This window comes from Sceloporus undulatus, chromosome 2 (genome assembly GCF_019175285.1).
Source record: "Sceloporus undulatus isolate JIND9_A2432 ecotype Alabama chromosome 2, SceUnd_v1.1, whole genome shotgun sequence".
Taxonomy (NCBI): Eukaryota; Metazoa; Chordata; class Lepidosauria; order Squamata; family Phrynosomatidae; genus Sceloporus; species Sceloporus undulatus.
The window spans coordinates 233,163,758-233,179,489 of record NC_056523.1 but is presented as its reverse complement, the minus strand read 5'-3'; the positions used below and the strand labels follow the sequence as shown (position 1 = coordinate 233,179,489).

General features: G+C 40.9%; 1 protein-coding gene across 1 annotated transcript in view; it reads left to right on the top strand.

Annotated features, from left to right (window-relative positions):
• Nucleotides 1–15,732, top strand: part of SH3GL2 (SH3 domain containing GRB2 like 2, endophilin A1) — a 132,196-nt gene that overhangs the window by 110,066 nt on the left and 6,398 nt on the right. Inside the window, exons 3-7 of the mRNA XM_042455284.1 lie at nt 5,328–5,400; nt 7,794–7,937; nt 8,627–8,760; nt 10,229–10,387; nt 13,589–13,692. Coding sequence (XP_042311218.1) covers nt 5,328–5,400; nt 7,794–7,937; nt 8,627–8,760; nt 10,229–10,387; nt 13,589–13,692 — 614 coding nt within the window. The remainder of the gene's footprint in view (nt 1–5,327; nt 5,401–7,793; nt 7,938–8,626; nt 8,761–10,228; nt 10,388–13,588; nt 13,693–15,732) is intronic.

The window sequence follows — 15,732 nt, the reverse complement described above, 5'->3', positions numbered from 1 at the left end:
GCAAGCATCTGCCCAATCTCTTTGGACTGTCCACTGGATATTGCATTGCTGTTACTTTCCTGGGTGATTCTAGAGTCTGCAGTGATGGTGTCTCCTCTGCTATAATAGACTCTTGTTGCTGGTCAGCAATGCCATCCTTCCCCTGACTCTGCTCATTGTCCACCACAGACTCTATGCCTCCCTGATGGGCTTCAGGTGTAAGTTGTTGAGCAGACTGAAGAGTAGACTCGAAGCCCTCCTGGCTCCGAGGAACTGCTCCTAGACTTTCCTCAGAATCCTCTTCCCCTGAGACCTCAGTGCAGAATCCTTCAGCTTCTGCCCCTTCAGCCATCATTGGCTCTGGGCTATTAGCCAGGACTCACAATTCCATCATCTCACTGGGCAAAGCAGTACTCATTGACACCACTATCAGCTGTGCTAAATTGACTCCTTGCTGGGAGTCTACTGCAACCTCCTGGACCTGTTGATTGCCAACTGAGGTTGCTGCCCCGTGCACTTCTCTGTGCCAGGTAGTGTCTGTTTGGCTGTTGAATGACTGGTTCCCTGAGTGAGTCTGGAGCCACCATCACCATCTCCTCCACAGTGTGAACCTCATTCTGAAGGTCTGCCATGTTACATGGACTCTGCTTGTTGCCCACCACATAGGAGTGATGAAGAGCCAAAGGCTGAACACTTCCTTGCCTCCAATCAATAATGTGCCTTTCCTGTGCTTAGGAACCATGCCAGGGTCAGGATCAACAGCTGAGCTAATCCTAGTTGCATCAAAATTGGATGCTACCACCAGCTGGATCACTTAGGTCTCTGCTTACATTGGGTCTTAAGATGGCTAGATTCCTCACACGAAAAACATTTTATGTTATACTTGTCCTTTGTTTGGCCCTGGTGCTTAGAAGATGGCTGTTGCTCCAGTTGTGCCAACTTAAGATTGTCGTTTTTGTGCTTCTGGTGATGAAAGTCAGCTTTGTGTGCAAAGTGATGTTCTGGCTATAACTTGCAGGATCCTCCTACATTTGGCTGTGTAGGCTGCTCTCCGCAGATCTCCAGGTAATGATCTGCAGCTGCTCGTCCATTGTTTTTGGCTCCTTGTCCAGCACATAACAGACACGATCTGAAGGGGCATGTATCAAAAGCTGCTCCAGGTCAATGTGGAAACAAGCATCTTCCAGTGAAGTAACCTTAGCCTCTTGAAACCAAATCTCCTTCTCACGTTGAACAGCATAAGCTAGTGCTCTGTAAGAGGTGCCATGCTTCCTGGCTGTCACTGGAGCATTTTCTTGCTGCCTCTGGGGTAAGGCCAAGGCATTGCCGAGCTGTCTCATAGAACTCCTGAGATTTGCGGCCAAAGTTCACATGTACTGGTCCCTAGGCTCTTTGAAAATTTTCAATGAAATCTTCAAAGTCATCACCATCCTTGTAGGTGCGGTACCGGCAAGGTGAGAGATATAAAGTTGCCCTCCTTCCCCCACTGGTGCAGTCCAAAACTGGAGCTGTCATATTTCTTTGTGTTTCTCATTCAGTTGCAGCTGAAAGGTGTAACTAGCATCTGGACCACAAAGTCCTGTCTAGAAGATCTGTACACACAGACATGAACGGAGGTTGCTGTGAAAACTGTATTACTACCAGCTCCCCAGAGCCAACCTGAATGTGATATTAAATGCTTTTAAAAATGTAATGTGATTTTTAAAATAATAAAATAAAATGCAGGGGTCATGCACTGATTATCCTTAGGATTTCAGCAGGTAGGGAGAGGGAGGTTACAGTCCCCCATCATGTTGTGGTTATGATGAAAATCTCTCTTCTGAAACTGTTGTTTGTATTGGAAGGAAAGAACCAATTATCTGCCTCCTCTCTTTCATTCACACCAATTCTGGCTGCTGATATTTGCTGGCCAGAATCCAATTAGTGACTTATGCTGGTATAAATACAGTTACACCAACAGTTGCACTCTCTGAAAGGTTGCATATGGGTAGTATTCTAATCTGGGTTGAATGTGCTATATTACACCAGTGTAACTGTTGCACCAGTGGTCATGCTTTCTAGGACATTGTACCATTTCACCTGGTGGTTGGGGAGTAACTAAGCCGTGAATGTGAGGCATTGCTACCCAATGGATGAACAATTGTGCAATGGTGTGATGTAGTATAGTAAAACTCTAGGGTACACTAACTGTACATTTACATGACACAATCATTGAGCAGGATCTTGACCTAATTTGCTTTTTAAAGGTAAAGTTAAATGTACAACCAATTTGGCCTTCATTTGTACAGAGTTAAAGCACTCTGGAAAATGTGATTGGGATTTGCTGGTGGTATCGCTTTTATTTTAACAGTACTGGGTGCATATAGCCGATACTTCATAATTCCAATTGAAATACTGGACAAGATGTCTTAAATAAAGATCAGTTCTTCCTCTTTAAATACACTCGGCCCTTCTTATACAGTCCGTCCTCGCCTTACGCGGGGGATCCATTCCGGATTCCTCCGTGTAAGGCAAATTCCGCCTATGCTCGAGCCCCATTGGAAACAATGGGGCCCGTGCGCAGCGGCGCGGGTGCACGCAGGGCGCAACGGATGCGCGCGCCCATTCAATTGAATGGGATGCGCTGCCCCTTCCGCCGCGTGCACGCCCCGCGGCTTGAGCGCGTATGCTCAAGGCCGCGTATGGCACGCCCGCGTATGGCACAGGCGTGCTGTACACTGATTTTTTATACACGGATTCAAGCATACACGTTTTGAAAATGTTCAAAAAAGTATAAATTTCAAATATCAAACCTTGATTTTCCATTTTTTATAAGGGACACCATTTTGCTATGTCATTATATTTAATGGGACTTGAGCATACACGGATTTTGTTATACACGGAGGATCTTGGAACCAAACCCCAGCGTATAATAAGGGTCCACTGTATGTGCCTTGAACACATATCTAGATGTTTTTAATTTAGTCTTTGCACAGTCAGTGTGATGTAGTGATGAAGAGTGTAGGGCTGGAGAAACATAGGTTCAAATATCCATTCAGGCATAAATCTCTTGGGCCGACCTTGGGTTAGTCATGATGTCTCATCCTAACTTACCTCATATAAGTAAGTTGCTATAAGGACAAAATGGGTCTGTGGGAGTCATGTATGCCCCACTGAGCTATTTTTAATAGGTTTTTGGCTACATTGGCTGAGTGGGCAAAAGCTGACTTAAGAACGTGAGACCCACTTTTATTAGTGCTCTTTCTACTTCTTCCTTCAGAGCTTTCAATGTTCTTGCCTTTCTATTTTATGTTGGTGCTTAGAGACCTCAATTAGGCCAGTGTTCACTGTGCTAAGCATTGTAATGACATCTAATAAACTTTAATTATTCCCTAACCCCCAAAGAGCTTTCTGTCATTAGACAATGAAGCAGGTGAATGAATAAATAAACCCAGGGCATAGAGAGTAGATTAGTAATGCAAGCCAATACTTGTGTGTCCATATCAAGGCAGGTGTATATGAATAGACCCGGGAAGGGGGGGGGTAGTTAATGGTGGTAACTGAGCAAGTGTAACTTACAGATTTCTGTTCAACTGTTGTCAAACTGACCATGTTGAGCCAATTTCAATCCCATGCATTTAGAGGGTGAGATCCAAAGTATCAGAGAGCCAGCAGGGTAGTAGTTTGAGCATTGGACTATGACTCTGGGGATCAGGATTTGAATCCCTGGGTGACCTTAGTCAAGGCATACTCTCTCAGCCTCAGAGGAAGGCAAAGGCAAACCTACTCTGAACAAATCTTGCCATAAAACTCCCACGATAGTGTCAATTTAGGATTGCTACAAGTCAGAAATGATGGCACACGAAAACAACATCCAAACTATGAACTATATGCATTAATTTTGTATATATGCAAAGAGATCTATGCATTACAGCTAGAAATTGTCTCAAGATACTTTGGAATGGTAGATGGTGGGAAAGGGCTAGTAAGTCAGATAGTATTTTTATAGAGATGGCAGTCTAATTCTGGTTTGCTCTTCCTTAAGCAGAATGTTAGCAGACCTCCATCCTGATGCCTGAGGAAATGCTTACTATACCTTTACACAGAGTCACTAAACAGTCACTCTAGGCTTTTCTGATCTTCTGAGTCATGTGACACCCAGTGTACTGATGACACTTTTGGGAGCAGGATTTGAAAGGCACTGGTATAATTTTCTCAGTTAGAGTCATTTATTCAACTATTTATTTAATGCCAGTGGAGGAAGCAGGATTCATTCCCATTTTCTTCGTGCTTCAACAAGTGTATCATTTCTCCTGCTGTGATGTGCCACTTAGTTTCCCCTTCAGTGTTTTCCCTTTACTAAGCAGCATGGGGAATGTGCAGGGTCTGAGACTAGAAGAAAGATCACAGCTGTTTATTGATGCCATGGTTCTCTGATTGAAATGTAATTCATATAATACCCTTTTGGTAATGTACAGAAGCTTTGCTAGGCATATAATGGACAGACATTTCAGATAACCACAGTTGCAGACCCGCTTCCCTCTCCCTTCTAGCCCAAGCTTTATCTCATGCTCTGGTTGTGGAGAGGTCTGCAGCAATCCTAATGAACTGAAAAAGCTTTGCACCAGATACATATAGACCACACAGAACCTGTAGTGACTCTTTGTCCTAACAGCTATTACAGGCACACCCATTCATTGGGAACCTCTTGCTCCATTCCTTACATTGTGGGCAAGGAGATGGCAGCAGTTACCCACCATCCTGCTGGAAGTGCCTTGCTTTTTAAAAAAAAGGGAAAGGAGAGGAAAACAAAAGAGAAGTCAAATTTTTGCTCCCTGTTGTTTTCCTTCCTTATCCTATTCTGCTTTTCCCTACTTTTTCCCTTCCCAACTGCAGGCAGGAGATGTCAACATAAGAGAGAACAAGGAAGGAAAACAGTCAGGAAGTGACTTCCTTGATCTTCTCTGCAAAAAACAAGGTACTGCCAGAGGATAATTGGAAAGTGGCGGAAGTGAAAACTCTCTCTTTCCAGAAATGAAGGAAGAAGTAAAATCTGGAAGCTCACCTGTAACAGCCAGGTCTTACAGTTGCATAAACAGCTTCTTGGAGAAGCTGTTTAAAAGGGTATAGCATAAGGAGAATCATTCTCTAGCCTCTTAAATGAATATTGTAGATCTTCTGTCACAGTAGATTTAGAGTTCTGCCACATACAAGATCACTTGTAAGGAGAGTACAGCAGTTAACTGTGTCAGTTCACATGTAGTTGCTATTGCCAGTGGAGCAATAAGCACAGAAAGTAATGGCAGAGATAATGCATATGTTTGTCCTCATTGGAATTTGTTCTCCCTCTCTCCCTTTTGCATTTTTAGAAAGTGGACATCACCAGCAGGGCTGTGATGGAAATAATGACCAGGACAATAGAATACCTTCAACCTAACCCAGGTAATGGTGCTTCTCTATGAATCAGGGTGTATTTGGGTTTAGAGCTTGCATAATGTAACTTGTATAAAGAATAGTAAGAACAGAATATGCTCTCCACCTTCTTATACATGTAGTGAAGATGTTTTGAAAAGGTATTGGAGAGATCACTTCTGCATCCTTTCTCTCTGTCACTATTTGCTCATTGATCCTGTTTTCATCCCATAGTGAAACACTCAGCAAAGGAAGCCAATGCCCTCTCCTCCTTGAAGTATGACACATATAGATGGGTTTAAAGAGTTTTTCCATTACTGTGGCATGAAAGCAAAGGTTAAGAGTTCAGCTTGATCTAATCTTGTTAGCACAGATCCCAAATGACAATCTTGGCTAGATCTAGTTTTAGTCCCAACAAGAGGAAACCCATTGAATTCAATATGACTTGTCTTAATTTTGATGGACAAGTCCCTTTCATTGCACCTAGTCTGTTTTGTTTGGGACTAAGATTGGATTCTACTCTTCCTAAGGAAAATTCCTATTTCTTTACTGAAAGTATACGTTAAAATTCTTAGTCTCTCATCAGTGTGAAATAGCCCCATGTCTTGTATCCCTGCATCTTATTACAACAGTATGTCTAAAGAGGAACATCTATGTGTGTGCAAATTTGAGCTTTTGATAGACTTCTTTTATTATAACAGCCATTATTTACAGGTCAATGAGGACTTCAAGGAATTTATGCCAGTTTGTGGTTACTTTTATTAATTCTTTAGTGTGACAAATCCCATTACCCAGGCTGGACCTAATACTCCAGCTCCTAGGGATCCTGCCACTCAAACTGCCCTTGTTCCCCCAATTCTCCTCTTTTCTGGATTGGGTTTCTGGGCATCCAGATGACTTCAGTGTGGACAAATTTGTGTGATAGTTTTGTGTTCTTTATAATAAGCGTGACTCAGGATGAAAAAAGACAGTCTGAATCAGAGTTAACAAAACAATAAGAAAATCAATGTGGTTTATTAAAGCCTGTGGAATAGTAAATGCTTTAACAAGTTCCAGTAGTTAATTCCAACCATATAATGATATTCAACCTGAGTTAAGTCAGACCTCGCCCTTCAATCAACTCAGGCAAGGAGTACACATTCACTCCCCACTGACTCATCCGACTGTCAACTCTCAACTTTGACTGAATTCCTTCAGACACACACTCCTGCTTTTTATACTTTCTGATCCTTCACAGTCTCTCTGAACTGTGATTGGCTGCCTTGAAGCCAAGTCTGCTTTGTGCCTCCTTTACACCTAGCACAAGTTTTAAGAGAGCCAGAAATATGCAGTGATCAGGACTAGTGTCCCTGGAAAGGATTTCTGGTGGCACAAACAGCAGCACAATGCTTCGGGAGGTAGTAGCTGTTGTTGTTAGCTGCCCTCATGTCTAGCTCAACTCATGGCAACACCATGGATGAGACACCTCCAAGATCCCCGTCTTCCACTGCACTGCTTAGGTCCTGCAGGCTCAAACCTGAAGCCTCCTTCATAGAGTCTAACTATCTGGCATGTGGTCATCCTCTCTTCCTACTGCCTTCCACCTTGCCAAGCATCCAGTGCCTTTTCTAATGATTCATTTTTTCTCCTGATATGGCCAAAGTGCGACAGACTCAATTTAAAAAACATTACTAAGGATTCTATATGGTGTGAGGAGGTCAATTAGGGAGGTGACACCATGAGTTACCACACCGGGTGATACCAACCCTAGTGACGCTGCTATGCCCAGCTACACACCACATGCCTTGCTTCAGTAATGAAGGCTACATGTTTGCATAAATCTTTCCAGCCACCTTTAGAGTTCCATGTCTATCCTGGTTAGAACTTGCATATATTTTAAGGGGAAAACACATAATTTACATGTGCATACATCCTCCATAACTTAAGGGAGATGTGTATGCTTTGTGCATTTGGAATATCTTCTTAGCAACAACATTCTTTGGAACCCTGCACTAAGAATGAGGGGACTGAGCTTTCTTATAACCCTCTAAAGATGAGTCTGCTGCTTCGTACATAGTCGGGCAAGGGAAAAGAACAAAGAAGTCCTCTCACATTATGCAAGACTCCAGAGGAAAGGTGGAGGTAAAGCTGCTGTCTCCTTCTCATCTGGGGTAGACATGTAGAGAAGAGGATTATTTCTATGGCTATGGCAAACTTCACCTTGTGGAAGAGGGGGCAAACATGGAGGAAGGTGACGAAACAGGATTTGATGTTGTGGACACCTGTCACTTGAGTCTGAGCCATGACTGAAGAACTTGCTGTTTCATTTCTTTTCATATCAGTTCTGTTCCTTTCATCCACACTCTCTTCCCCCCCCCATCTCCCTAGCTGATTTTCTTTTTCCCGATTAGCATAGTTTTGTTTGTTTGTTTGTTTGTTTGCAGCTTCCAGAGCTAGGCTCAGCATGCTCAACACCATGTCCAAAATTAGAGGGCAGGAAAAAGGACCAGGTTACCCTCAAGCTGAGGCTCTTCTCGCAGAAGCAATGTTGAAGTTTTCAAAAGAACTTGGAGACGAATGCAACTTTGGTAATAGTGTCTTCCAATTTACTCTCACAAAATATAATGGGCACTGTTTATCATGGGATGGACTTCGACAGTGTACTTGCTAGGGAAAGTTGTCCCTACTGTCCCCCCACCATGCTGGAACCAGGCTAGAGCATCTCTTAATCATACCCTGAGAACCTCTATAAAATGAATAATCATCGCCAGAATCCTTTATAGGAGATATGTATGTGTAAACACTATAGTTATGGTGAGGGGCATCACTAGGGGAATTTAGGGCATGTGGATCACACCAGGTGACACCCTAAGTGGTTAACCTTACTGCTCTCCAAACATTGAAGGCGTTGGATGAGGTGCAACTCAGTGGGTGGAAAAAGGAGCTCACAATCACTTTCAGCAAGTGAGGCAAGCATCTCCATCTCTGCCCACTGATCCTCAGTGGTCATGGTCATGCCTCCCCTTCCTTTGCCTCCCTGGCCAATAGCCCTTCCAGACCTGGAAGGGGATGCCTGGCAGGTGGGAAAGGAGGCAGAGAGGAGGCAAGGTGGCAGAAACATGGAGTTGGTGCTCCTCTGCCTTGTGATTTTGTTTCCTGATAAACTAGTCAAATAGAATTTTATTGCTCAATGAATTTTTCAAAATCTTGTATAGCTCTATATTAATGTGAAAGCACATCTTTTACTTCAAGATAAAATATCTTACTTATTTTTCAGGCCCAGCTCTAGGGGATGTTGGGGAAGCCATGAGGGAGCTTTCTGAAGTCAAAGACTGTTTGGACATTGAAGTGAAACAGAATTTCATTGATCCTCTTCAAAATCTCCATGACAAAGATCTGAGGGAAATACAGGTATTGCTATAAATATTATTTCACTAAGAGACATGATAAGAGGCATGGATCTCTTTTTTCTTAACATGCCCCAGAAAAAAACAACGCATGATGCCATACCTTGACCCACTCTTCAAGCCAATAATGCTAGAAAGGGAAGTAGAAATCCCCAGCTCGCTATTGTCCTATTAACCTAGACATTTAAAGGCAATAAAAACAGAACAGCTGCAATGTCATGTGTCTTAGGCAATTTTATTAAGGCCAGAAATCTAGTCTGCTGTTGCTTGGTTTGAATGTTGAACTAGGACACTGGAAGACCAGGGTTTGAATCTGTGCTCACCTGTCAAAACCCACTGGGTGAGCTTGGGCAAGTGACAACCTCTCCTGTGCCGAGGATGGCAGTGGCAAACCCATTTTGAAGAAACTTGCCAGGAAAATCCTGTGATAAGTTCACCTTAGGGTCATCATAAGTCAGAAATGACTTGAAGGCAAATGACACAAACACATACAGTATTGCTTCTTTTAACAGTGATTTTTTTTCTAAATATATTAATAATGAATTACATTGCTTTGAATGACTTAGGTTTCTCTTCCCTCCATGATATAAAAACAGCAGTAGCAGCAGCAAAAATACACAAAGAAGTATAAAAGGAAATAATAAAATGAATGCTTCAAACTGGCAGCCAGTGGTTCCCATTTCAGAGAGTCCATGAATGCAGTCTTGGTTTTATTCAAGACTTTAAAAGAACTATCTAAGGGGCCAAACTTATTTTGGCCATAGGATTCAGCACTTTCAATAGCTCTTTTAAAATCTGGAATAAAGTCCAGAATAGAGTACCCACCCCAGCATAGACGCCACAGGTCACCATGGATGTTTATAGGTGTTTCTTCTACAGCAAAATCTGAGAGTTGTGACTTGAGGAAATCTTGAGGCAAGACAAAAGGATGTCTTGTAAGATCAGAGAAATCATGCAAGAGGGAGTCTAACCTTTCTGTTTAAGGTTTTCATTGGAGTTTAGCCAAAAGTGAAAGTTCAATGAATTTTAATTTGGCCCAAAGGATTTGTGGTGAATTTGGAATTATAAAACAACAAAAACAGATACAAAGTATTCTTGGTATCTACACCATGCTGCATATGGCTTGTCTTTAAAAAGAAAAGTACATTGTACTCCTAGACAGATATCTCCTATTGCTCAAACCTAAAAGGCATTATGCAGCTGTTGCATCTTTTTTTCTTCCTGGATTATCTCTGGCAAGAAAAAACAAGTTGTTGTACAAGGTGTAGTAAAACACAGGAGGGCTGCAAATTGAAGTCAACAACATCTGGAGTTCCATGTAACTTCCATAAATGAAACAGCATGATTGCACAGCCAAAACCTTGTCGGGAAGCATGCCTTGTTTTGAAAGGAATTAGCACTATTCTCAGAAGCTTCATTAACAGTTCTGGATACGAATTCATAACATGCATCCCCTTCCCCTTTTCTTCCAGCACCACCTGAAAAAATTGGAGGGAAGACGCCTTGACTTTGATTACAAGAAGAAAAGACAAGGCAAGATCCCAGATGATGAACTTCGTCAAGCTCTGGAGAAGTTTGATGAGTCAAAGGAAATTGCTGAATCCAGCATGTTTAATTTGCTAGAGATGGATGTAAGCAAATTTTTCTTATACCCTTTGCATATGTTGGGATACTAACATTTCTGTTGCCAGGTTAATGACTTTTTAAATGACTAGCAATAACTTAAGAACCAAGTCTAATATTCTTGTTTCCTAGACTTCATTCTGTGAGAATGCAGAGCTAGCTTTCCAAGGTCAAGCCTTATATAACAGATGGAATTTGAACATACTGCTAGAAAAGTGAGTTTGCATTGCTGGAGTCCCAAAAGCAAAACTTTGCAAAATGTTTTGGCTGCCTGCCCTCACTTAGTAAATTATTCTGCTTGCTGTCACCCTCTATGCAAATAGAAGCATAGAAGATGCCTTTCTGATAATCTTTGGACAGAATGTTGGAGCTGAATCTGAGAGACATGGATTACAAAAGGAATCTTAGCTCAACTATGAATTCTTTGAATAACCTTGAAGTATCACAGCTTATTGGAATCAGATCTAAATCTGCACAGTGTGAACAATAGCAACCTGCCTCAGAAGACTATTCAAGGAGATAATGAAATAAGGTGATACTATTACATGCTCTGACTCTGTAGATACTGTAGTGAGTCAAGTTAAAACTACACTGTAATTTACATTGCTTACGAACAAATGAGGACATTTCTTATTAAGTGAGGAAGTATGCCATTAGTAATTTCGTGTAAATTTTCTGTTGCCCAAAGCTAAACGTATTCAGTCCACATAATTTTGCATCAGAAAGTGAAATTGGTTTTGAAAGTTTCCTCCAGATCAGTCCAAATTTTGGGGATTTGGTGGGAATTGTAGCTATACTGATCAGAGTTTTTAAAAATATCAATTTGAAAAATATCTAGGATAACTCTTTTCTTTTTCTCCTTAAGTTCTTCTACTGGACACAGTTTTTTATACTCTGTGCAGGGGATGGTGGTCTTTTTCTTCTCCTGGGAGTTTATGATACAGGATGGAGTAAAAGTCACACATCTCTATTCCTTCTCTTCTTTCCTTCTGCTATATTTCTGAGTGATTCCACTTATGATATTTCAAATGAGGAGTGTGACTTTCACCACAGAGGTGTCCCACTGACCTGCTTGCCCTCACTCTATTTCTGGTTACCACACTGAACATTTCTTCTCCTTTCCTCCTTTTTCAAGTTATAATGATAAAGCAGTATAACTGTGCATCGCTTCAACACAATGACTGTTAAAGCAAACTTTTAAAAATAGAAAAGTAGAAACAAAAAATAGAAACAAAATGCAGGACTGGAAAAGTAGGCACTGGAGGAAATGCATATGCTGAATCCATGTAGGAAATGACAGGGATAATGGAAAACGGCACCACATCATAGCTTAACTACATCGCAGCTGGGGGGAAAATAGCACGCAGATTAGGAACCATGCTTAAATCTTCTACTGCCCACAGCAGCAACAACAAAATGACTCAAAATGTGATATATTTAGGACACAATTGGATGTTGGAGTGGAAACAGCCATTACAAATGCCCCAACATTTAGCAGGAATATTGGGCAGTCTAGAAGAGCTGTAATGCTGTGTTCAAAGTAATATGAAACTTCACTTATTTCTTTTTGGAACAAATTGGTCCTTCTAGGCTTAAAATGTGCCTTTCCTACTTACCCATGTAGTAAAATTGGCAGAGCCTGGTGTGTTTTTTATCTGTGACAATGAGAAGCTACTTTCTTGAACTGGGAAGCTCAGCTACCTGTGGGTGGATTTGTTTTGTGGTATTGGATGCTGTCCTGCTGCTTCAAATAGCAAGCTTGTAGGTCATATTTTGAAACATTAATATAGCTTTATTGAGGTACTGATTTAATATAATGAGATAGGAAGTAGTAACTGAGGAACAATGTGATGACAACAGTCATTTGGGGAATGTGTTTGTGGTGCAGTCAGTGGTTCTCAGTGTGGCAGGACCCTCTGGGGTCGAGGGTTATTTAAGGGTGTGTGTGCAAGACATGGAGGCTCTGATCCCCCCTGTTCCTCTTTCCAAATTTTTCATATATAAAATTTACCTTTTAACTTAAGTTAAATATTGAATTTATTCAAATAAAACTGTTCAATTTCAATGATGTTATTTCCTTATAAAATGTTAAAAGATGAATGCATATGAATGTGTGAATAAAAATACATTAAATAAACAAAATATTTTTATTCATATACAATTTTGGGGCACAACATCTGCATGTAGATGTAAAGGGTTGTTCCAAAGGTAAAAAGTTTGAGTGCCGCTGCTATAAGTGATTAAACTAATTGGATTGATTGGAATTGAAGTGTAGATAATCCAGTATGAAAATTTTCTTCAGTTAGATCAATGTGTACGCTCCTTCATGGCAAGTAGTCTCCAGGGTAAAAAGCAGATCTGACCAAGGCAGATTCTATCACAGAGTTCAATCATGGCCTCTCAGCAGGAAGCAAGGGAGCCTTCCAAGGACAGTATAGAGGAAAGACTAAGAGGATCCAGCAAGGAAGACATCTAGATTTTCAGGATGGCTGTCAAGGCTAGAGCTGAGTATAGACCCTGCAACTGTTACTGTCTAGAAACAATAAAGCCATACCCTGTGGGCTTCAGCAAGTCATCACTGTAGGTCCTCGTTCAATCTTTGTTTCAGGAGGAAGCCTGTCTTCCAGAATAGTCCTCTGCTCCTAAGCAGCTCTTCCATCCCAATGGACAGTCACTTCATCACAGCCAAGCATAGGTATTTCTCTGAAATTTCACTCTCATAGGCTGGGAGGTGGAAGGTTCTGTCTTCTCCTCTGGGTCTCTGTAATCTACTGGTTGTATTTTGCATTTATTTTCTTTACTTTATATATCCCTCTTTTTCCCACCAATATGGACATTCAATGTTTATTAACACCTGAGGAATAACTCATCTTCGTTTAGTGAGCCTATATAAGCCACTTGTTCATAGGAACATAAGAAACATCTTGCTGGACCAGACCAAGGTCCAACTAGTATTTGTTGTAGTAATTGTCTGACATCAGGTGGCCCTCCGGAAAATGGCCAGTGGTAGCCCAGTGAAACACAGTCTGCCTTCTGGCCAGCCGCGGTCAAGAGTTGAAGTGCAACTTATTTGTATTCAGTTCTAACATCCATTTCAGTGTGAACAGTACCTCCTTTATAGCCTCTTCAAGCATCAGAAGGTACGTGCATTAAGAAATCTCTTTGAAGAAGTGTCACAGAGATACTAAAGGAAGGCTTTGTCTTTTCAGATTGAGCAAGTGAGCCAGCTTTCTGCACTTGTACAAGCCCAGCTGGAATATCACAAACAAGCCACACAGATCCTCCAACAAGTTAGTTCCAGGTTGGAAGAGAGGTAAATGCCACAAGTATCTCTATGTGTTGGATGGTGGTGGTGGTGTCAAGCCATAAAAAACCCTGTCCTCTCCCTTCTGATTCACCCACTGAGTCCTGATAATCCCGTTGTTTCATTCCTTTCTCCCTGACTGATCATATTGGTTCTTCACTACCAGTAGCAGCAAGCTGGGTGGAGGCTAGGAGGAACATAATTCCCTTGCCCCCTATCTGGCATTTGGCAGCAATGTCTGCAGTGTTTTATGGCTCACAGTTTATATCAGGGTCCTGCTTCCTTCCTTTTCTTATAGGTCTTAATAGGAATGACAAGAATGAAGATCTGGCTTTTTTTAAGTGAAAGATTTTGTGTATTAATCCTGTCCTATATCATAAGATATATGATATATATAAGATATATCTCCAATAATTTAAAATTAAAAATGATATACAGTTGTCCCTCCATATTTGCTAGGGTTAGGGGAACAAGACCTCCGTGAATATGAAAAAACTGCAAATAACAAAAACACTGTTTTTACCTGAGAGGACACCTCTCTAGGAATCTCTAGGTTCTCCAGTGAATCTCTGTGGTCAACATCTGCCAGACATTGACCACAGAATTGCGCTGGAGGAGCTACAAATGGTCTTTCAGTGCAACTTTTAGTTAAAGTTGACCATAGAGTAGCACTGGAGGACCTAGACAGTCCTAGAGAGAACATATTAATGAAATCCGTGAATAATCAAAGCTGCAAATATCAAAGCCGCAAATATGGAGGGATGACTTTAAATAATTCAAACATTCAAAAATATGTGAAAAAACCGAGTCATTTAAATAGTTAAAACAGTCTAATGGTAGAATAATATATAATATACAGTAAAAAGAGGGAGGAGAGTTTTCGATAAAATTATTAACCTCAAAGGCATTAATAAAAGGATGCATTTTAACTTGGTGACAAAATAAAGCCAATGTCTTGTACCAAGGGCATTAAATTCTTCAGTTAGGCTGGGGAAGATGGAGAAGGCCTCTCCCATGACTGTCTTCACCTACTGGTGAAGCATATACAGGGGAAAATACTCCTTCTAATATAAAGATATTTGGGGCTTCCAAACATCAGCAGCAGCACATTGAATTCAGACTGCAGATGTATTGGCAGCCTGTGCAATTCTTTAAAATCAGTGTTAGATGGTTTCTATATGGTGTTTGAGTCAGCAGTCTAGCTGCTGTGTTTTACACTGGCAGCATCTTGTACAGGATGTTTGCAGTTGTTTTGTCTAATTGGAAGAATAGGAGACATGCTGCATGTGCTGATATATGGTCACTTGTTTATTTTCTTATTACTTTAAAAAGCCCAACAGTTTTCAGCCTCTATCAAAACTGATCTTCTTCAGGGGCAACACTTCAAACAGAAATCTCTGGAGTTGTGTAAGACACTCTCCAAAGAATTGGACAAAACTCTAGCAACTTCTATTTTAAATGTAGCCATTGAAGAAGACCAATTTTGATAGAAGTTGAAACACACTGGGCTTTTAAAGTAATAAGAAAATAAAGACAATTGTTATTATTATTTTCTTATATCCCACTTTTCTCCCAACATAGGAACTCAAAGCAGCTAACAGCAAATTTAAAAACAATCCAAAATTAAAAAGTATAAATATAGAATTTTAAAAAACCAAACAATTTAAAAGGTTAAAACAGATATGAGTTAAAATGTAACATGTTAAAAATACAAACCTTAAAATTTAGAATGTACAATATTTAAATCCCAGCCCTTAGCAGCTTGAAAAGGCCTGACAGCATAAGAATGTCTTTACCTGCCGCCAAAAGGATAGCAGGGATGGAGCCATCTGTCAGCACATGGATCCTGTCTCCTATTTTGCTTTTGTTGAAATACATGCTTATCAGTTCTCTCCTTTGACTAGTCCGAAAGCTACCAATGCATGAACTACTGTGTTCATGAGGTAGTTGTAGAAGAAAATCTCCTGAACAATTTTGCTAATCTTATCAAGATTATTTGGACTTCTCTGAAGTAAATTTAATGGCCAGAATTCACAGAGGCAGTTATGA